The 23,329-nt window shown below is 42.6% G+C and overlaps 1 protein-coding gene across 5 annotated transcripts in view; it reads right to left on the bottom strand.

Moving 5' to 3' along the window:
* Positions 1–3,556: 3,556 nt before the first annotated feature.
* nap1l4b (nucleosome assembly protein 1-like 4b) overlaps positions 3,557–23,329 on the bottom strand; it is a 136,533-nt gene continuing 116,760 nt past the window's right edge. For 2 of the 5 annotated variants that reach the window (XM_070899753.1, XM_070899754.1), the window contains exons 14-15: positions 15,023–15,082; positions 3,557–4,542 (exon numbers count right to left, since the gene is read on the bottom strand). In XM_070899753.1, coding sequence (XP_070755854.1) covers positions 4,504–4,542; positions 15,023–15,082 — 99 coding nt within the window. In that variant the 3' untranslated portion in view covers positions 3,557–4,503. Of the gene's footprint in view, positions 4,543–10,343; positions 10,384–14,397; positions 14,529–15,022; positions 15,083–23,329 lie in introns of those variants that run through there. The other 3 variants (XM_070899757.1, XM_070899756.1, XM_070899755.1) reach the window with 3 other exon arrangements.

Raw genomic sequence — 23,329 nt, 5'->3', positions numbered from 1 at the left:
AGCTTAGGGCCTAGGCATCAGAAAGCATGGCCACCAATGGTTATAATCAGGGGGATGCTCAAGGCGGCAGAATTCGAGGACAGATATCTCAGGGCGGGGCAGGGGTGTTGGGAGAAGATTAGAGATAGGGAGGAGCGAGGCCGTAGAGGAATTTGAAAATTTTGAAATCATAGCATTGCTTAACCAGGAGCCAGTGGTGGTCAGCGAGCACAGGGGTGATGGGTGAATGAGACTTGGTGCAAGTTCGGACACGGGTAGCCAAGTTTTGCACGACCTCAAGTTTACGTAGGGTAGAACGTAGGAGGCCAGCCAGGAGTGCATTGGAAGAGTCAAATCTAGAGGTAACAAAGACAGGGATGAGGGTTTCAACAACGGAGGAGCTGAGGCAAGGGCACAGATGGGCAATATTATGGAGGTGGAAATAGCCGGAAGCTCATTTCAGGGTCAAATATGACGCCTCGGTTGTGAACAGTGTGGTTCAGCCTCAGACAGATGCCAAGGAGAGGGATGGAGTCAATGGCTAGGGAACAGAGTTTGTGGCGAGGGACCAAAAACAATGGCTTCGGTCTTCCCAATATTTAATTGGAGAAAATTTCTACTATGTTGGACAAGCAGCCCGACAATTTAGAGCCCGTGGAGGGTCAAGAGAAGTGGTGGCGAGGTAGTGCTGGGTGTCGTCAGCGTACATATGGAAACCGACATGCTTTTCTCGGTTGATGTAACGTAGATGAGAAATAGGAGGGGGCCAAGGATAGATCCTCAGGGTCACCAGGGGCAGGAGCAGGAAGAGAAGCCATTATCTGGCTACGATTAGATAAGAATGGAACCAGGCGAATGCTGTCCCAACCAGCAATTGGAAGTGGAGGATGGAGTGGTTAACTGAGTCAAAGGCTGCAGACAAGCCAAAAAGGACGAGCAGGAATAGTTTATCTTTGCCACAGTCACAATAGATGGCAATTGTGACTTTGATGAGGGCACTGATGCTTGCTGGTGTATGGTCCCACAGGCATTGGACCATTTTACTGTGGCAGGGGCGGATACCCGATTGGAGGGATTTAAACATGGAGTTGAGGGAAAAATAGGCATGGATTTGGGAAGCGACAACACGTTCAAGGACTTGAGAGAAAAGGGAGGTTGGAGATGGAACAGTAAGTTTGCAAGGACGGAGGGGTCAAGCGTTGTTTTTTGAGGAGGGGTGACGACAGCAGATTTGGAGGTTGTGGGACAGTACCAGAGGAGAGAGAACCGTTAACAATGTCAACTAAAATGGAAGTCAGAAAAGGAAGTTGGGTGGTCAGCAGTTTGGTGGGTATAGGGTCAAGGGAGCAGGAGGTGGGTCTCATAGGCAAGATGAGTGCAGAGAGGTCATGAGGGGAGATCGGAGAGAAACTGGAGTAACGTGAGTTCAGGGCTAAGGGAAGGAAGGAAAGTGGCAGAGGCAGCTGAATGGACGGTCTCAGTCTTGGAAAGTAGAGCATGAGCTACTTGTCGGAGGTGAGGGTGGAGGGAGACAGGGGTGAGGGGTTTAAGATGGTTAGCAGTGGAGAATAGAAACCGGGGTTTATTTTTGCATTCCAGAATGATTCTGGAATAGTGAACCATTTTGGCAGATGGGAACAGGACCCGATAATGCTTTGTGATCCAGCCAGATCTGGTGGTGAATGGCTAAACTAGTTGAAGATGGTAATCATCAGCAAACCAACAGGCTGATAGGATGGCAATTGGCTACGCTACGCTAGATTTAGCCTGTGTTTTGTGGATAGGACATACCTGGATAATCTTCCACATTGTCAAGTAGATGCTAGTATCACAGCTGTACTGAAAGTGTTGGGCTGGGGGAGCAGCTTCACCATGGCTGACGGGAACATTCATGGAGCCGCCTCCTATTAGTTGCCTGCCTGGCTGTCCACTTCTGCATGTGGCTAGAGCTTTACTGTGATCCCTTGGCTGAGAAGGATTGGCTGTGTCTATAGCCTGCTGTTTTTAAGCTTTCAAATATAGGTATCAGTGTGTCGTTGCTTCACTGGGTTTGTACCTTATTCCAAGGTATGTCTGGTGTTGTTCCTGGCGCATCTTTCAACACTTCACATTGAACCAGTGTTGGTCTCCTTACTTGATGGCGATAAAGGAGTGAGGCACTTGCTGTGCGGGGCATGAGGCTAGAGATTGTCATGGTACCCTGTATACAATTCTGCTGCTGAAGGCCCACAGAAACTCATGGAAGCTCCGGCCCACTTAGCACAGCGCTCAAGCTGTACCATACAATAATGTCCTCACAGTAGAGACGAGACAGTATCTTACAAGGACTATGTGGTGGCCCCGTCGACCAATGCTATCTTGGACAGAAATGTCTGCAACAGATTGGTGAGGTGGTGGTCAAGCAAGTAGCTTCCTCATATTGGTTCCCTCACCATCTGATGCAAGTCCAGAGAGACTCCAAAAAAAATGTTGCATTTTTATATTAAAATGTTGTATTCTGGCTCCTGTGAAGCACTTCGATTTTAATCATAGACATTTACAGCACAGGAGGCCATTTAGTCCATAGTGTGTCTGTCGGCTGAACAAAAAACTACCAGCCTAATCCTACTTTACAGCTTTTGGTCTGTAGCCTTGCAGGTTATGGCACTTCAAGTGCATATCCAAGTACTTTTTAAATGCAATGGTTTCTGCTTCGATCACCCTTTGAGGCAGAGTTCCAGAACCCCACCACTCTGGGTGAAAAAACTTCACTCCCCTCCAATCCTTCGACCAATTACTTTAAATCTATGCTCCCTGGTTATTGACCTCTGCTAAGGGAAATGGGTCCTTTCTATCTAGGCCCCTCATAATTTTATACACCTCAATCAAGTCTCCCCTCAGCCTCTTCTGTTCCAAAGAAAACAGCCCATCCAATCTTTCCTCACAGCTAAAATTCTCCAGTCCTGGCAACATCCTCACAAATCTCCTCTGTACACTCTCGAGTGCAATCACATATTTCCATAATGTGGTGACCAGCACTGTTTGCAGTATTATAGCTGTGGCCTAACTAGTGTTTTATACAGTTCTAGCATATCCTCCCTGCTCTTGTATTCTATGCCTCGACTAATAAAGGAAAGTATCCCGTACGCCTTCTTAACCATCTTATCCACCTGTCCTGTTACCTTCAGGGATCTGTGGACATGCACTCCAAGATCCTCCTGTTCCTCTACACTTGTCAATATTTTACCATTTATTGTGTATTTCCTTGCCTTGTTAGCCCTCCCCAAATGCATTACCTCTCACTTCTCTGATTGAATTCCATTTGCCACTTTTCTGCCCACCTGACTAGTCCATTGATATCTTCCTGCAGTCCGAAGGTTTCTTCCTCACCATCAACCACATGGCCAATTTTTGTCTCATCTACAAACTTCAATCATGCACCCTATCCCTTTCTACCTAATCTACAAAAAAAAGTGAACACAGACTTTTCAACAGTCCAATACTTAATCCATGTGTTACCTGAACAGTTACTTTCTCGCATGGAATGCAGCGCTAACACAAATTACTGACCAGAACAAAACAGAACCACAATTTTTTTTTTTTTAATGTTGCACAACTTTATTAGAATACTCTGGCTATTCTGTACAAATTGAAAACAGCATATTAAGGTACATTACAACTGTGTAGAACAAGGTAAGGCTGGAGCACTCTATGTCTGGACACAGTGCTGTGCGCTGAACACTCAATTAATAAAAATTAAAAAAAATAAGATCTGTGTTAAAGATTTTACTTCCACAGGAAAACTGACAATGACCCCCACAACATCTTAATGTGCATCTTTTCTGGAGATGAAGTGACTGCAACTAACGTGCCCAGGTAATAGGATTTTTTTCACGTGCCGGTTAGTAAGTTCTGTGTAACAGTAATAAATAAGTCAGTGACAGCAACATTTCAGAGCAGCCTCCCTGTATATATATATTTTTTTGTTAACCATTACTATTTTGGACTAAAACAGCAATGGTGACCACAGCGCAGTCAGATTGGGTAGAAAATTAAGCTTTTGAAATGCATTTAAATATAAATATTAATGGCAAAGGAAATGCTACAACTCTAAACTAAGTGGCTGCTCACAAACATTGGGCAGCACAGGAAAGATGCACCTCAGAAGTCCATGAAAAACACCACTGACTCGCTGAGCAATGCTGCCCCTATTTGCAAGTGACAAGCGTGTAACACTCACTACATTTCAAAATACCAGTGTTCGATTAGGCTGCAGAGTACATTCTTGCTTTACCTTACAGTCTTGAACCCTTCTGTATTTTTGAAGTAGAGAATTTTGTAATTTTTCACTGTAAAAGTAAGTCAAAAGTAGGAAAAGAAAAATTGAAGTTAAAGAGCAACCCATGCATTTTAAAACAGTGTTTAGCTTAATAAGATTGTGCTGCAGTAGGGGAGGGGTTGCCTTAACTGCACAAGAGTATTTTAGATACACTTTATCACATGGCATCAGTCTCTAGGCAGTGGTGTTTCCTTGGTACCACGCTCCTATTGCTGCTTGCATTCAGCAGGCTGGTTGGATTCTTTCTGGAAAAGAGAAAAAATAATTTGGTCAGTTACAGCTTCTTTGTTGCACGTGTATTATCTGCAGCCCCAGCACACATCTTTTCCATAGTGTCTGGACAGTAAGAACTCACTGAAGGAGTTGAGGAAAAGTTAGTAGAAGCAACAGGGACATACTAGTCATTTGGGTTTTAGTATCAATGTTAAGGAGGCCAAATGGAGAGGAGAGGAGAGAGAGAGAAAAAGTAGTATGATCGTTGGGAGTTCTTACCAATCCACCCGGTTTTAAAATTGAGTTAAGTATAGCATAGCAAGAACCTGAACTTGTATTTCAATTAGGCCAATACATTCAATTTTATTTGCGAATGAATTGAATACTCCCTATAATTGAATTCTCTGGTGGAGGAATGCAGCTTTACTCATCTTCATGTTATCTTTCATTTCCTTGCAGAGGTATTAGCATCAGAAAAGTAAGATGTCCTATTCTGTAGGGTCACCACCATTCTTGGAATGATAGCATCCCTCACACACTGTAGGAACTTGTCCAATACCGACTCATTCTGGGAATCATTATTTATTGTCCTTATCTCAAAAACTCCCCTTCCCCATGTTCTGGTACTGTATAAAGACTGAAGAACCTGCACAATAAGCTCAGTTCTTTTCCACCTACATTATTCTAAAATGACCTTCAAAACTCAACCCTAAAAGAACAATGATCGCAGGAGAATCTGAAGTGGTGGTTGGGAGGAATACTGGTGTGAGGGTTGCCATCAATTAAAGAATGATGACCGAGGTATGTAATCATTCATATATCTCTCTCTCACAGCAGGAGCTATCCAAAGTAGTACCAAATTATGAGGGAGGACCTACATGGGATACCCCAATCCCAGCCACCAAAAATATTGCCCACTCTTTAAAGTATAAACAATGTCTAACTGAACAGACACGGGGCACTCGTGCAGCACTTGCATTTATATTACTCCTTTAACGTAGTAAAACATCCTAAGGCGCCTCACTTGGGCGTAATGAGATAAAAGGGACACTAATCCAAAGATGATTTGGGATTGGGTGTCCAAAAACTTGGTCAAATTTGTAGGTTTGAAGATGGGACTTACAGGAGCAAAGGAAAGGGGGGGGGGGGGGGGCGGTCAGGTGGGTGGCCTTACGCAGGGAATTCCATAGTCAAAGGTGTGGAAAACACACTCACTAATGGCGGGGTGATGGGAGTGGAGGCTGGACACAAAAATTCAGAGTCCAAGGAATGGAGAGTTTAGGAAGGTGGTGGGGGGAGGTTACAGAAATAAGGAGGGGCAAGGCGATGAAGGAGTTTGAACACGAGGATGAGAATTTTAAATTGGATGTTGAGGGACTGGGAGCAGGCATAGGTCAGCAAGAACGGCAGTGATGGCCGAGTGGGATTTGATATGGAACAGGATTATAGAAGCAGAGTTTTGGATAAGTTCAAGTTTATGGCAGGTGGAGGATTGGTCGACCAGAACGGCAGTGAAACAGTTGAGTCTGGTGGTGATAAAGATATGACTGAGGGTTGCAGCCGCAAATGGGCTGAAACAGAGACAAAGGTGGGTGATGTTACGGAGATGGAATTAGATTAACTTTGTGACAGAGGATATGGGACGCAGGGGTTGAAAACAGTCTGGTCCAGCCTGAGACAATGGTGTAGGACGGTGGCAAATAAAACAGTATGTGGTGCTGGGGGTCGTTTTGGTGCTGTTGGGGACAAAAAGCCGATGATCGGAGGGTCAAAATTGGGAGTTGCGGGAAAGATAGGCACAGATTCAAGAAACAACAATACATTATAAGATGTGGGGAAAGGCAGGCTGGAAATGAGATGGTAGTTTTTTTTGAAGGGGGCAATGCCGGCTTTGAAAGGCAGGCAGTACTTGAGAGGAAACACTTAATGTCAGCTAACCGGGGGGGGGGGGGGGGGGGGGGGGGAGTTGATTGGCCAGCAGTTTAATGGGAATGGGGTCAAGGGTGTAAGAGGTGGGTCTCATGAACATGAAGAGGAGGGAAATTAGGGGACACATGAGAAAGATGTAGATTAAAAGCAGGTGGAGCATGGAGGGAAGTTTGGCTTGGTGGGCAAGGGGAATGAGGGAAAGCAGCTGAACAGATGTTCTCGACCTTAATGGCAAGTCGTCCATCAGCTCCTCACACTTGCTGTTGGGAGGCAAGGGTAGAGGGGCAAGAGGAAGATGTTCAAGAGGACGATATGTAGTGGAGAAAAGAACCTGGAGCTATCTTTCCACTCCAGGATGATCCTGCAGTAATGGCTGGTTTTGGCAGTGGACAGCAAGGTCAGATAGCATTTGATGTGGTACAGCCAGATTTGGTGATGGATGGCTAATATAGATACTGCCAGTGGAAATCTAATGATTATTCCAAGATGTTTACTGACTGGAGTATTAATCATACTCCCATCCTGCCAAATCAACTAAAGTCTGAAACTCAGCTACTGTAGGCGACAACTAACTATTTCCCAGATGATAAACTACAAATCGCATGTTCAAAGATTTTTGAATCATAGGTCCATTCAAGGGCCCAGTTATGAATTGAGGGAGGTTAATACAATTTCCATATAGTTTGCATTAAGCAAGATGTGAAGGGACACCTAATTGTCCGTTAATGGTTCATGAAAGCAGTCATATGTAACAGTAGAAATGAGCTTTAGATACAGCTCAATCACTGAAAATATTCTAGACCATAATAAACCCGACATGGCTGAGAAGAGACCTAGCCATGCATCATTCTGCCAGTGTCACTTTAAACTCCAATAGTGATAGTATTTATGAAACTGAATCGGGTCTCAACCGTCAACGAGAGATGTGAGCTAGCAATCACCACTCTTCAATAACCATGCCATCAGCCAACAGTGCTGCAGCCCCGGACACAGAGCCAACAGTGCTGCAGCCCCGGACACAGAGCCAACAGTGCTGCAGCCCTGGATACAGACTATGAACCCCAACTGCAAAGGTGGAGCATATCTGCTTCTGTCCAGTGATGGGTGATCAGAACAAGTTTTGTGCAGTTGGTTTGCATCTACTGTAGGACCTAGGGGATTGGGTAAAGGGAGAAATGCACATAGAAATTTCTGTTTTCTGCAAAGGTGTGACTGTCCTGCTTCCCCATAGATGTGCCGCCAACCTTGGAATAGAACCAAGAGCTGATGATCTAACACTTGATCTAGAGGTTGCACCAAGCCAGGTATGTCTTATAAATTTAGTCTAACGAAATGTGTGAAAGTTCACACTCACTCACTAGATCGCACTCCTGGAGCATTCACGCAAAAGGATGAAGGCATGAAAACCCCACGTAATGTGATGCCTGTGCGATATTTGAATGGCTTTATTTGGACTACTGGAACTTTTATAAGATTGGAAATTGAATTTTGTGCCATCCAAACATTAAAAGCCTCTATAAATATCGCATTGGATACTGTAATACAATTGTCTTTCTCGATCCCGAGGGACTCCCTATGATGATATGATGACAATTGATATGTGCATCGTCATCATGGATATTTTATTTCTCATCTCATTTATCCAAGAATTCCTAATAGTGAAAATGGATGCAATAGGATCAGCCAAATTAGCAACAGGCTGACTAAGAGAATTCATTTGATCTAGCACGGTCAATCACTGACCACCACCACAGTGCAGGTGGACCTTCAAAGGGTTAAGATTACCTGTAGCTGGGGAATGGTTGTGTAGTGGTACTTAACTTGCAACCCAAAGTCAGAAGTTTAAAATCCCACAATGGTAACTCGTGAACTTGAATTAATTTAAATAAATCTGGTAATTCATATTCAGAAAAATTGATCAGCATTGTTGTAAAAACCTAACTGGCTCACCAATGTTCTTCATGGAAGCCTGTTACGCTTACCTGGTCTAACCTACACCTAACTCGAGACCAGTAATATGTGGCTGATTCTTGATGCTCTCTGAAGCAGCCAAGCAGTTGTGGAACAATCACTTGTAGAACAGAATCAGAAGACGATTATCGGACGGTAATGACGGAGACATCAGATCTGGACAAGACTACAAAGTCGTCCTCTCTAGCCAAATTGGGTGAGTTATCCTACAGACAAGCCATATCTATCAAGCCAACATCCCAAACTTATCCTCCATCTTCCATAGGCACGCCCTGTCCCATCATCAACACAGGCCAACCAGAAGCGGGGGTGTCAGGAGTGTGTGGCAATGGGCTTATGATTGACTCTGGATCCGATGAAGTCTCATGGCTTCAGGTTAAAGGCCAAATAAACCGCCTGCTATTTACCACCAACTGCATCCTGAACTGTTGAATCAGTATCCTCCATGTTTAATATGACTTGGAGGAAGCACCGAGGGAATCAAGAGCACAGAACATACTCTGGGTGGAGGATTTCAAATGTCCAAAAAGGGTGCTTCGGTATCAACAATGACCAAGTCCTGGAGCTCGCTGTTACACGGAGGAGCTTGCCAGGTGGTGAAGAAATCAATACAAAGGAGTAACCTACATGACCCCGTCTTCACCAAATGACCCAAGACGCACATCTGATAGGGGTGCCCATCAGTCTTAGTCTGGTCTTCAGAGGGCATGCTTCATCATGTGCGAAGTGTGTAAGGCACTAAGCCATCAGCAGCAGAACTGTATACCATTACCACCCATGCAGGAGACCAACAGTTATGAAGGGAGTGGGGAGTGAGAAGAGTGTGCCAGGTGCAGTACTAGGCATATTTCAGAACCAACCTAATAATGCAATGGCACTGGTAATTTGCAAGCTAAATGCCTAAAGGCTATAGGCAGAGCCAAGCGGTCTTAAAACCAATGGGTCAGAGCAATGTTCTGTAGCCCTATCATATCCAGTTTAGAATGGTGGTGGACAATCAGGCTCCATGAATATCCTCATTCTCAAATATGATAATGGCCTGGATGCGAGTGCAAGAGACAAGGCTGCAACATTTACAAGTGTCTTCAGCCAAAAGTGCCAAATGGGTGGTCCCACTTGATATCTTTCTGGAGTCCCTTAAGAGGCAAGCGTGCAGCCAATTTAGTTCAAACCATGTGATATTAAGAAATGGTTCTGTGCACTGGACACAGCAAAGCCTATTGGCCCCAACATCGTCTGTAGTGCTGAAGACCTGTGCACCTGTACTAGAAACACCCTAGCCAAGCTGCTCCAATGCACTCCTACACTGGGATCTATCCAACGTGTAAAAGAAAAGGCAAAGAAGTTCAGTAAAGATTATACCAGAACTGTTGTGAAGAGGCGAGACATCCCACCCCCAGTGATGGTTTCCACCTCAGGTCTTCATACTAAACCAATTTGATTTTTTTTAAATTCTATTTTAGAAAGGTAATTTCATCAAGACAATTAACACCAATTTGAATGCATTTCACTTCAACATTAACCCTTCATAGGGGTTTATAGCAGCCTTTCTGCATAGCTTTAAGTATTTAACCTTTTAGGCATTAACTGGACTGTATAATATTCATTTTTAGCTTTAGCTTATGAAATAAATGTAATTTTATTATATTTCAAAAAGATGATGATTTAAACCTTGTTAGGGAGCTTTCATAAAGCACTTCTGTAGAATGGCAATGAACAGACTGAACTATGAAGCCTAGTTACATAATACATTAACAGAGATAATTCAAACCAGAAAGACTTCAAATGCTAGAAAGACAAAAATTGAAATTCTAAATAAAATGTAAAAAAAATCAAATTGGTTCAGTCTTAATGCGAGTTCAATTGTAACTAAAGATAAAGAGCAAGGTTAAGTAAAAGGTGACTATAGAAATAAGGCAGAAAATTCCCTTACCTAGAAACGTACAATTGTTTTACTGAGATATGAATTATACCTAAGCAGGGGAAAATTCAGAACAAAATAGGTCAATATCAATGTCACTGAAATTAAATAATAAGGGCTAGGTAAACTCTAAAGGGTATCCATATCTGCCTGGTAATGCCCCTGAATAGCACAGCAATGTTGAAGGTACGCTGGGGACAGTCACAGTGCTAATTCAGGCCCGATCAGATTGGATACCAACAACAGTGATCACTAGGGCTATGATAATTATTTTTTCTTGTACTATAAAATATTCTATTAATTGTTATCATTGAATGTTTGGAGCAGAGCCACACTTGGTGTTCCCCCAGCTAATTAGAACTTGGCCCTAAAAGTAAAATACTTTAAATACATTTTAGTATTTGCTTTAATAATGCAAACCGGTCACAAATGCTTGATCATACAGTGTACGATATTGTAACATACCCATACTAACTTATGATTAATGAATTGTAATAGCTCAACTGTTAAGAAAATACTTCGTAGTTTCTTTAGTCAGCAACATATGATGATGAAAAGCAGTTTCCAAATACTGTAACAGCTACGATAGTGATGTCATTTCTGGAGTAGCTACACTAGTACAATTCCAGATACAGTTATGTAGAATAACACTGAAGTAAACATTACTGTTTTGCACAAGCTATTTTCTAAATTGCATGGTGAGAGCTCCATTGCACCCAGATAATGCAAAATGACTGTTTAAAAAAAAATCTAATTATCCAATGTAAATAACACTAGAATGTGAATTATGTGCTCAAAGGAATTAAATAATTCAAAATTACTTTTAATTAAGAGTAGACTGTAAATCCCATTTATGCCTGTACAGTGTGCACAAAGAAGAACTGAATGCTGTCAGTACAGCGTTTCAGCGAAAAGAAGCGGTCCAACTCTAGATGCCATAAGCGAAGAAAGTTTTCGGAGAAATGTCCACACAACTACACTGGGTGCAGAATGTTTCAGGAAGGGACGGTTGTATAACAGCACTGTCAATTCAATGTAGCGTATTAGGAAGGGATAGCTGTGTGACTGCATGCCACGTCATTCATTTCCACTAGTTGTTAGCATGACCATAGCTTCAAAGATAAAACTCTGGTTATGTAACTGAACTGTAGTTTAAATGTAGATCTTTATTTCCTTATAAGACACAAGCCACATCTGTTGACTGTTAGATAGATGGAAATGAGACTAACATTATACGGAATTTCAAAGAGGAAAAATAACTGGTCATTATTAATAGACATCTTAAGGAGAAGCTTAAAAATCTCTAAAGGAGAAACTAATTACAGATGAGTGGACAGCAGAAGCATCATCCAGGGATTTCTCTTACTCTGTCTGCTTCTTCACGTTAGTTACGATTCTACCTCAAGGTATCTGCTGTGCCAACTAACTTGCCACACACAGATTATGAGAAGTTTGTAGAGCTACAAATTAGGATTATAGAGAACTAAATATGGAGAGAATTATTTAATGCCATAGAGCAACTATATAGTTATGTGCCTATTAATGATATCCCTTGCTTCTAGCATTACCTGCTCCAGAAAGAGGACAAGTATTATAAACATACCCTGCCCTGGACATTCCTTGTGGCTGGAGAACACTGATGATTAAAAGCTACCAAGTGGACAAAATAAATTGAACTTGCGCCCACCCAGATATGAAGTATTATAATAAATTTGCCTTGTTAAGAAGCCAAGTGGGCCCCATGTAAAGAAACATGTAAAGGCCGCATAAAATCTCCATCTGGATAAATGGCCAAGGGAAGATTAAAGCAATTGCAAAGGAACTGAACCATATGGAGGGGGAAAACAAGACACACTTCAGAAATCAGCAAGGTTCAGTTAGGCATTGCTCATGGTACAAACATCATTTTAATGCATTCTCACATTAGCATCTGTATGTAGCAGGGAACTTTTAACCTCGTCAACTCTTAACCTCGTCAACTCATCTGGAGCATGCTTTGCTACATTTTGATGTAATGAATAAAGATGGTTAGCAGTTAGAGCAAGGAACATTAACAATTAGATGGATTAACAGTGGAGTTATGCTCATGGCATCAGGATAAAAAAAATTAGCTGGAAATGGGACAAGAGGTGCATCATTTAAATTAGATTCTAAAACAAATCTGACAAATCTAACTTTAGCCAAAGAAATGAGATACTTTATACTCAAATTCTGAAAGGTAATGTTTCTCTTTAAAGGTTTAGCATTCTACATCAATGCCTTCAATTTTACTTCCAAAAGTCACTGCTTTCTTATTTCACACATTCTGCTCCACTAGATCACCACTTTTAAATTCAGATTCAGGAAAGTGAAATTACTATTTCTTCTCATGTTGCAGAATTGACTTATTTCTGAATATGTGCTTCAAAAGGCACCTTTGCAGCACGTGAATGCTCTGGGGTTGAGGCCGTTCCGGCACTTACTACAAACTGGGAAATAACTCCATTTACTTTGCACAAGTTGAATCAGTCAGCACAGGAGAAAAAATTAATTTCCTGAGAAATACTTGTGGTAAATTTAACAATGTAAATTTCCTGATTTAGTCATTTTAGAAGTGAAGCAGCTGAACCTTCGCCTCTCATCAATACGGCACTACTCCTGCAATCAGCAGGTCCTGCTTCACTAAGAAACCTGAATTTTGCACAACTATAATAGTTCATTTAAGAGCACGAGGAAGCAACATAAATAGGACAATATAATTCAAGGCATTTATTCAGGATTTTAACTCCTGTACCAAGAGAGTTGCTATTAGATCTTTGATTCTCATTAGTGATTTAGGTTAGGAAATTACAGACAATAGGGTGCTTTAGGTTAGGGACTGACTATATACAATGGGATATATAAATACATCCAACATTACATACTTCCAATTTTTGATGTCATTATTTCAATGTCATGGTCAGACTTTACTTTTGAAAGGATCATATAGTTTTGTCCAATAAACTGTTATAAAAGCTTTAAGGAAAAGGATCATTAGACTGATAGTCCTCAAAAAGGTACTGAAACATTCTAGACAATAAGAAATTATTACAGACAGTGACTGAATTTGAAGACTGCACCAACAATCATCATAGGCAGTGAGATAGGGAACCATTTATTTCAAAGCTGCTTTGTAGCACTTAGCTCTTCTAGGTCATGTACCATTATTGTTCATTTATATGTTGAAGTTGAGGAATGAGTAATTGTTTCAGAAGCAGCCCAGAGCAATAAATCCAAAAGAAAAAAATCTATTACGTACCAAAGGGACAATGGTTTACCTATCATAAGATGGGGTTATTTACTTCATTTTAATCGTGGATTTGCGAAGAGATACTACAGCAGCACACAAGGACTAGCCAGAAAGGTGTGGAGGAAAGAGAATCGCAAAGCTCCAAACCTTCAAGCCCCGCAAGTGAATTATGGTGATAGTTATTAAAATTAAAGTGCAATATATTTCAGCATGCTAGCTAATGCTCAGCTCAGCACATACCAGGGAAACATTCCAATAATTTTACACAAACTACAGAATATGCTCTGTATTATAGTGATTATGGCAGTGGATCAATAACCCAGGTCAAATCCAACCACAGCAAGCTGTGAAACTAAATTAATTAAATCTGTTAATTAGAGAGATAGCAACAGAAAATGACCATGAAAGCTGCTTTTGTTTTAGAATGATAAAAACCACTGATTCACTAATGTCTTCTACCTGGTCTGGCCTATGATTCCAACCCAACACTGATTGACTCAATGCCCTGAGAGCAACTAGGGGATGGGCAAGTAAGCCTGCCTTGCCAATGTCACCCACATCCCAAGAACAGAAAAAAAAAAATCAGAAAATGATTGCTCGACTCCAGCTGATGGCTGGCTGTCCTTCTGCCTTGAACCGGCCAGTAATAGGGTAACTTGACCAGAGTTATACATGAAGCTTCCCAGGAAAACATGGTTAACATGCTCTACTTTTGAATTAGATCACAATCCATTTATAACATTTGAATTCAGAAAATAATTTGTGCTTTCAATTGTATTTTATACAAGCTGGTAGTACCTAAACAAATCGGCACGTATTTGACTAAATCTGTATGTTGCTTTTCAGACAGTTTGCTTCTGGCACTGTCTGCTTGCCAAATCTTGAAGTCATTAAGTTTCATTAATGAACCTGGAACCATCCAGAAGTTGCTAAAAGGATTAGAATGAAAATGACAAAGCTTCAGATTGGATCCAGCCATCTAGAGCAACAATTTAATGTGGGAATAAGGAAGTGAAACCTATGTGTTAAATGGCAACTCTGAAAATAAAACAATTAGAAATATGATTTACAAAGCAGACAGACAATAAACAGAGCAATTTAACTCGGTGCTTGGGTTTTTATAGTAACATTGAAATTCAACGGCTTTTGAAACATGTTTCATTACTCAATGCACCAGAAATTTAAATAACAATGTGAAATGTAGGGATTATATACAGAACAGAAAGGAGCAAAGAATAAAACCAGAACCAAAACAGAAAATGCTAGAAACAGGCAGCAGCCCAAGTCAGCATTAATCATCGGACTTACCGACTGAGTATTTCCAGCATTTTCAGTTTCAGATTTTCAACACCTGCTGTTTGCTACTTTATTTTAATCTAAAGTTGGTTGCTAATTAAGTTCAAACTATCTAATAGAAACTCACTTTAGGATCAATCTCAGCATCATCATCTTCATCCCCCTCCTCCTCAACATCATCATCATCCTGTAAAGAGAAAATTTCAGATTTCAAGTGGAAGTGGCAGTTGATCACAGCATTGTAACGCATAAAACACACCATAAATAATGACTACTTCTCTACTCAGACGCTGCCATTTAGAGTGATTGAAACAGCTATATCTGGGTTTTCACCTAGACCACAGAATGTTTGTTGATAATGCAGCGCTATACAACATCCAGATTAATCAATCATTCATGATACTGAAATATTTGGTTAGGATCTTTTGCTTCTAAAATAAATGCATTTTGAGCTTGTCACAAACAAGTCGAGTCTCTACTATCTGCTTTGCTCCATCACTGCCCAATAATTCAAACGGCCTTTGGAGGAGCAAAAGCTGCATCTTTCCTCACTAATACCAAATGATGAACAGCTACAGAGATATTACAACTCAAAAGCCATCACATCAAGCACAGATTTGCTCCTTTAAGATTAAATTAATGATCTGGAAGGAGGAAAAAACATGAATCATAATGGAATTTCTTTCAATGAAAATGCATTGCTCTGTGGAACTGTGGGGTCTGTGCAATAGGTGCCTGTTTGGGTGGAGCATTCCAATCACTAGGCTTTCAAAATACCATTTTCAAAACACGAGTAGGCTATCAGTTTATTTTGATCACTTCTATTTGTGAGAAAAAATTGAATTAGCCAGCACTTGGTTAAATTTGACATGTTTAACACATTGTCAACTGTGTTGGGCCCACTGAAGGGGGTTCAAAGGCCTCACTAGGTATGGCGGAAATATTAAATGAGTACATTGCATTAATTGAAGATGATGCTCGAATATTAGAATTTAATACTAGTTTTGTTAGTAACATTAACATCGATAAACATATTATTTTAGAAAGAATTAAGAACTTGAAAATAGATAGAGCAGCCGGGCCAGATGATATCCACCCAAGGGTGCTCCGAGAGATGGGACATGTGGTACGAGAGTCCCTGGCCTGTATGTTTAATAGCTCACTGCACTCTGGAATGGTTTCTACAGATTGCAAGGCAGCTAATGTAGTCCTATTTAAAAAAAATAAAAGGTGACAAGGCAGACCCGGGTAACTATAGGCCCATCAGTTTAACAGCAATAGGCAAGATGCTTGAAGGAATCATAAGGGATGTAATATATGAATACTTGGATAGGGAGGGACATTAAGCACATGCATCATGGCTTCATTACAAAAAACAAGAGGTCATGCATCACAAATCTAATTTTATATTTTTGAAAAAGTTACAAAGTTGGTGGATGAGGGATGCCCAGTAGACATTGTCTACTTAGATTTCCAAAAAACTTTTGACAAGGTACTGCATAAAAGGCTTCTCTATAAGATCAGAGTCTCTGGTATTAATGGAAATATATTGAATTGGATTCAGAACTGGCTGGCAGGACAGGCAAAAAGCAGTTATAGATGGATTTGGATCTGTTTGGAGACCGGTCACCAGTGATGTTCCGCAGGGATCAATGTTGGGACCGTTGCTTTTTACTATTTTTATTAATGATCTGGATTTTGGAGTTGGGGGTATAATTTGCAGATGATACCAAGATCTGTGCGAGTGTTAGAACTGTAGAAGATGCTGGTCTGCTTCAGGCAGATCTTCATGTGTTGAGAGATTGGGCTCAACACTAGAAAATGATGTACAAGTTAGATAAGTGCAGTGTTATGCAAGTGTGCAGGGCAAATGCTCAACATTCATCCACCTGCTGGGGAAAGGCATTAAAGATGGTGGAGATAGAAAGAGATTTGGGCATTCTAGAGCATACATCCTTAAAGGTACTTGGAGCAATGCCGTGCAGCGATAGAGCAAATAGGATGTTGGGGTGTGCGCATAGGACAATTGAGTATAAGATGAGGCGTACTGTTCTGTCCTTGTACAAGACCTTAGTCAGGCCGCACTTGGAATACTGTGTCAAGTTTTGGCCTCCTCACATGGTGGGTGATATTGAGGCTCAAAGTCGGCTAAAAGAGTTGGGACTCCTATACCTTAGAGCAGCATAGACTGGGGGCCGGGGGGGGGATATGATTGAAGTTTATAAGATAATGAAGGGAATAGACTGTGTTCCAGCTGACAGTTTATTTCAATTAAATAGGTTAGGAAGGACCAGGGGGGTCACAAATTTATATTGTATAGGGCTAGAACTAGGTTAGATGTCAGGAGGTGGTTCTTTTCCCAGAGAATAATAGACCTCCGAAACAAGCTGCCGTTGTGTGTGGAACTCACTGAATTCCTTCAAGGCAGGTTCTGCAGGGAATTTAAGGCCAGAGTGATCTCCTGGACTAGTTTTGATTGCCAGGATCAGGGTCGGAGAGGAACTTCCCAGATTCCTCCCACGCACCTCCAAATTGGCCTGGGTTTAAAAAAAATATTATTTTTGCCACTCCCAGATCACATGGTTTTGGGTGGGATGGAGTGTATATATTGTGATACACAAGGTATCGGGATTGTGGGGGACAGGCTTGATGGTCTTTACCTGTCTGTCGTTGCTCGCATGTTTCTAACAGAAATGCACTGCCTGATGGGCTGGAAATCGGTGGTTAGTGGTGTGCCACAGGGATCGGTGCTGGGACCACAACTGTTTACAATATACATAGATGACCTGGAAGAGGGGACAGAGTGTAGTGTGACAAAATTTGCAGATGACATAAAGATTAGTGGGAAAGCGGGTTGTGTAGAGGACCCAGAGAGGCTGCAAAGAGATTTAGATAGGTTAAGCGAATGGGCTAAGGTTTGGCAGATGGAATACAATGTCGGAAAATGTGAGGTCATCCACCTTGGGGAAAAAAAAACAGGACAAGGGAATATTATTTGAATGGGGAGAAATTACAACATGCTGCGGTGCAGAGGGACCTGGGGGTCCTTGTGCATGAATCCCAAAAAGTTAGTTTGCAGGTGCAGCAGGTAATCAGTAAGGCGAATGGAATGTTGGCCTTCATTGTGAGAGGGATGGAGTACAAAAGCAGGGAGGTCCTGCTGCAACTGTACAGGGTATTTGGTGAGGCCACACCTGGAGTACTGTGTGCAGTTTTGGTCACCTTACTTAAGGAAGGATATACTAGCTTTGGAGGGGGTGCAGACATGATTCACTGGGCTGATTCCGGAGATGAGGGGGTTACCTTATGATGATAGATTGAATAGACTGGGTCTTTACTCATTCGAGTTCAGAAGGATGAGGGGTGATCTTATAGAAACATTCAAAATAATGAAAGGGATAGACAAGATGGTGGCAGAGAGGTTGTTTCCACTGGTCGGGGAGACTAGAACTAGGGGGCACAGTCTCACAATACGGGGGAGCCAATTTAAAACCGAGTTGAGAAGGAATTTCTTCTCCCAGAGGGTTGTGAATCTGTGGAATTCTCTGCCCAAGGAAGCAGTTGAGGCTAGCTCATTGAATGTATTCAAATCACAGATAGATAGATTTTTAACCAATAAGGGAATTAAGGGTTATGGGGAGCGGGCGGGCAAGTGGAGCTGAGTCCACGGCCAGATCAGCCATGATCTTGTTGAATGGTGGAGCAGGCTCAAGGGGCTAGATGGCCTACTCCTGTTCCTAATTCTTATGTTCTTATGTTACTTTCTAACTCCAGGACATAGTTGACGTATTTACTGAGGCGTATGAAAGCACGCTAAACATCTGTAAGACAAAGGTCCTCCACCAGTCTGTCCTCGCCACACAGTACTGCCCCCCAGTTATCAAGATCCACGGCGCGGCCTTGGACAACGTGGACCATTTCCCATACCTCGGGAGCCTCTTAACAAGAGCAGACATTAACGATGAGATTCAACACCGCCTCCAGTGCAGCCTTCAGCCACCTGAGGAAAAGTGTTTTCGAAGACCAGGCCCTCAAATCTGCCACCAAGCTCATGGTCTACAGGGCTGTAGTAATAGCCGCCCTCCTATATAGCTCAGAGACATGGACCATGTACAGTAGACACCTCAAGATACTGGAGAAATGCCTCCGCAAGATCCTACAAATCCCCTGGGAGGACAGATGCACCAACATTAGCGTCCTTGACCAGGCCAACATCCGCAGCATTGAAGCAATGACCACACTTGATCAGCTCCGCTGGGCAGGCCACATCGTTTGCATGCCAGACACGAGACTCCCAAAGCAAGCGCTCTACTCGGAACCCCTTCACAGTAAATGAGTCAAAGGTGGACAAAGCCTCCCTGAAAAAGTGCAACATCCCCACCGATACCTGGAATTCCCTGGACAAAAACTGCCTTAAGTGGAGGAAGTGCATCCGGGAGGGTGCTGAGCACCTCGAATCTCATCGCTGAGAGCATGCAGAAATCAAGCGCAGGCAGAGGAAAGAGCGTGCTGCAAACCAGTCCCACTCTCCCCTTCCCTCAACGACTATCTGTCCCACCTGTGACAGGGACTGTGGTTCTCATATTGGACTGTTCAGCCACCTAAGGACTCACTTTAAAAGTGGAAGCAAGTCTTCCACGATTCTGTAGAACTGCCTATGATGATGAAGCAGATCAAACAGTAACTTTCAACAGAAAATTGGATATATACTTGAAAAGGGAAACTTTGCAAGGCTATGGGAAAAGAGCAGAAAGTAGGCCTAATTGATTAACCAACAAGCACAATGGGCTGAATGGCCTCATTCTGAGCGGTGTGATTTGATGAAATATCAACTCAATACCTTTGTACAAAATGCAAACAACTACAATATGGCCACATTCTCAGTGTTAATCTTCCACTCCCTTAAGCAGAACAGTGCTATCCTTCCATTCCCTACAGTGTGGCTGCACACTAGCATCATTCCATTCCAGAGTGCAACCACATGCACAGCTCTGCTACTCCATTCCTTACAGCACAGATGCACACCCAAATGCAAACCTAACTAATGGTCTATTCCCTACTTCACAGCCACATGCCCAGCTGTTAGTTTACCTACAGCAGCTTCAATACGATTGCTCCAAATCAAAGAAGTGAGAGCAGAGTCTGGAGGAAAGACACAGTTTCAGTCGAGCTGTCCAGGATAGCAGTACTTTTCTTAATATAAATAGGAGCAGGAGGAGGCCATATGGCCCTTCGAGTCTCCTGCGACATTCCATATCATGGCTGAACTTCTACATTGACTCCACTTTCCCGCTCTATCTCCATATCTCTCGATTTGCAAAAATCGATTGACTGTGCATCCACGGCCCTCTGGAATAGAGAATTCCAAAGATTCACAACCCTCAAGAGTGAAGAAATTTCTCATCTCAATCCTAAATGGCTGACTCCTTATCCTGAGACTATGGGCCCAAGTTTCCACAGGATAAAAAAACGGGCGCCCCTCCGAGCTGGGCGCCCGTTTTTCGCGCCTAAAACGGCGCCAGAAAAAGAACGCACTATTCTCGAGCGCTATGCAGCTCCTTGTCTGTTTGGCGCGGCGCCCAGGGGGGCGGAGCCTACACTCGCGCCGATTTTGTAAGTGGGAGGGGGCGGGTACTATTTAAATTAGTTTTTTTCCTGCCGGCAACGCTGCACGTGCGCGTTGGAGCGTTTGCGCATGCTCAGTGTGAAAAAAAACATTGGCACTCGGCCATTTTTGTAGTTCTTTGTAGCTGTTTAATTTTTGAACATTTTTAAATAAAATCACATTGCCATCAGCACTGAGGCTACCCTTCTCACTATCTCCTTCCCCTCCCTCCCCTCCGCGGCAACAAACAGCTGTCTCCTTCCCCCCCCTCTCGCTCAGCGGCACGAACGGCTGCAGAATTCTCCCTGGCTGAAGCACTTTCACACAGGTAGGAAGATGGTTTATTTAATCTTTTCTTTGCTTATAAATGTTTATTCAGGTTGGATTTATTTGTATAATATTTGTAGAAGTATAAATAAGGATTTATTGTCGAATTTAATGAGTTCCCTCCCCCCCCCCCTCGTTCTGGATGCCTAATTTGTAACCTGCGCCTGATTTTTTAATGTGTAGAACAGGTTTTTTCAGTTCTACAAAAATCTTCACTTGCTCCATTCTACTTTAGTTTGGAGTACGTTTTCACGGCGGAAACTTTCAAATCAGGCGTCAGTGGCCGGACACGCCCCCTTTTGAAGAAAAAATTCTGTTCCAAAGTAGAACTGTTCTAACTGACTAGAAATGCAGAAAAAAAAATGTGGAGAATTGCGATTTCTAAGATAGTCCGTTCTCCACCAGTTGCTCCTAAAAATCAGGCGCAAATCATGTGGAAACTTGGTCCCTATATTCCCTAGACACCCCAGCCAGGGGAAACATTCTCTCAGCATCTACCCCATCAAGCCCTGTAAGAATTTTATATGTTCCAATGAGATTACACTCATTCTTCGAAACTTCAGAGAATATAGGCCCAGTCAACTCAATCACTCAAAACAGCCCTCTCCTACCAGAAATCAAACTAGTGAATCAATCATAACGTAAATAGGAACAAGAATAGGCCATACGGCCCCTCGAGCCTGCTCTGCCATTCAATAAGATCATAGCTGATCTGATCATGGGACTCAGCTCCATTTCCCAGCCCGCTCCCCATAACCCTTTATCCCCATATCTTTTAAGAAACTGTCTATTTCGGTCTTAAATTTATTCAATGTCCCAACTTCCACAGCTCTCAGACAGTGAATTCCACAGACTTACAACTCCGAAGAAATTTTTCCTCGTCTCTGTTTTAAATGGGCGGCCCCTTATTCTAAGATTATGCCTCCTAGTTCTAGTCTCCCCCATCAGTGGAAACATCCTCTCTGCATCCACCTTGTCGTCAAGCCCCCTCATAATCTTATATGTTTCGATAAGGTCACCTCTCATTCTTCTGAATTCCAATGAGTAGAGGCCCAACCTACTCAACCTTTCCTCATAAGTCAACCCCCTCATCCCCGGAATCAACCTAGTGAACCTTCTCTGAACTGCCTCCAAAGCAAGTATATCCTTTCGTAAATATGGAAACCAAAGCTGCACGCAGTATTCCAGGTGTGGCCTCACCAATACCTTATATAGCCGTAGCAAGACTTCGCTGCTTTTATACTCCATCCCCTTTGCAATAAAGGCCAAGATACCATTGGCCTTCCTGATCGCTTGCTGTACCTGCATACTATCCTTTTGCGTTTCATGCACAAGTACCACCAAATCCCACTGTACTGTGGTACTTTGCAATCTTGCCATTTAAATGATAACTTGCTCTTTGATTTTTTTTCTGCCAAAGTGCATGACCTCACACTTTCCAACATTATACTCCATCTGCCAAATTTTTGCCCACTCACTTAGCCTGTCTATCCTTTTGCAGATTTTGTGTGTCCTCCTCACAAATTGCTTTTCCTCCCATCTTTGTATCGTCAGCAAACTTGGCTACATTACACTTGGTCCCTTCTTCCAAGTCGTTAACATAGATCGTAAATAGTTGGGGTCCCAGCACTGATCCCTGTGGCACCCCACTAGTTACTGGTTGCCAACCAGAAAATGAACCATTTATTCCGACTCTGTTTTCTGTTAGTTAGCCAATCCTCTATCCATGCTAATATATTACCCCTAACCCAGTGAACTTTTTTCGTGCAGTAACCTGTTATGTGGCACCTTGTCAAATGCCTAGAATCATAGACATTTACAGCATGGAAGGAGGTAATTTCGGCCCATCGTATCCATGCTGGCCAAGATGCTATCCAGCCTAATCCCATTTTCCAGCTCCAGGTCCGTAACCCTGCAGGTTACAGCACTTCAGGAGCACGTCCAAGTACTTTTTAAACGTGGTGAGGGTTTCTGCCTCTACCACCCTTTCAGGCAGAGAGTTCTAGACCCCCACAACCCTCTGCGTGAAGACATTTCCCCTCAAATCCCCTCTAAACCTTCTACCAATTACTTTAAATTTATGCCCCCTGGTTGTTGACCCCTCTGCTAAGGGAAATAAGCCCTTTCTATCCACTATATCTAGGCCCCTCATAATTTTATACACCTCAATGAGGTCTCCCCTCAGCCTCCTCTGTTCCAATGAAAACAAATCCAGCCTATCTAATCTGTCCTCATAGCTTAGATTCTCCACTCCCGGCAACACCCTCATAAATCTCCTCTTGTACCCTCTCCAGTGCAATCACGTCCTAATGCTGTGACCAGAACTGTACGCAGTACTCCAGCTGTGGCCTAACCAGTGTTTTATACAGTTCAAGCATAACCACCCCCTGCTCTTGTATTCTATGCCTCGGCTAATAAAGGCAAGCATTCCATATGCCTTCTTAGCCACCTTTTCTACCTGGCCTGCTACCTTCAGGGATCTGTGGACCTGCACTCCAAGGT

This window comes from Pristiophorus japonicus, chromosome 14 (assembly GCF_044704955.1).
Source record: "Pristiophorus japonicus isolate sPriJap1 chromosome 14, sPriJap1.hap1, whole genome shotgun sequence".
In the NCBI taxonomy this organism is placed as follows: domain Eukaryota; kingdom Metazoa; phylum Chordata; class Chondrichthyes; family Pristiophoridae; genus Pristiophorus; species Pristiophorus japonicus.
This window is presented reverse-complemented; position numbering and strand designations above follow the sequence as displayed.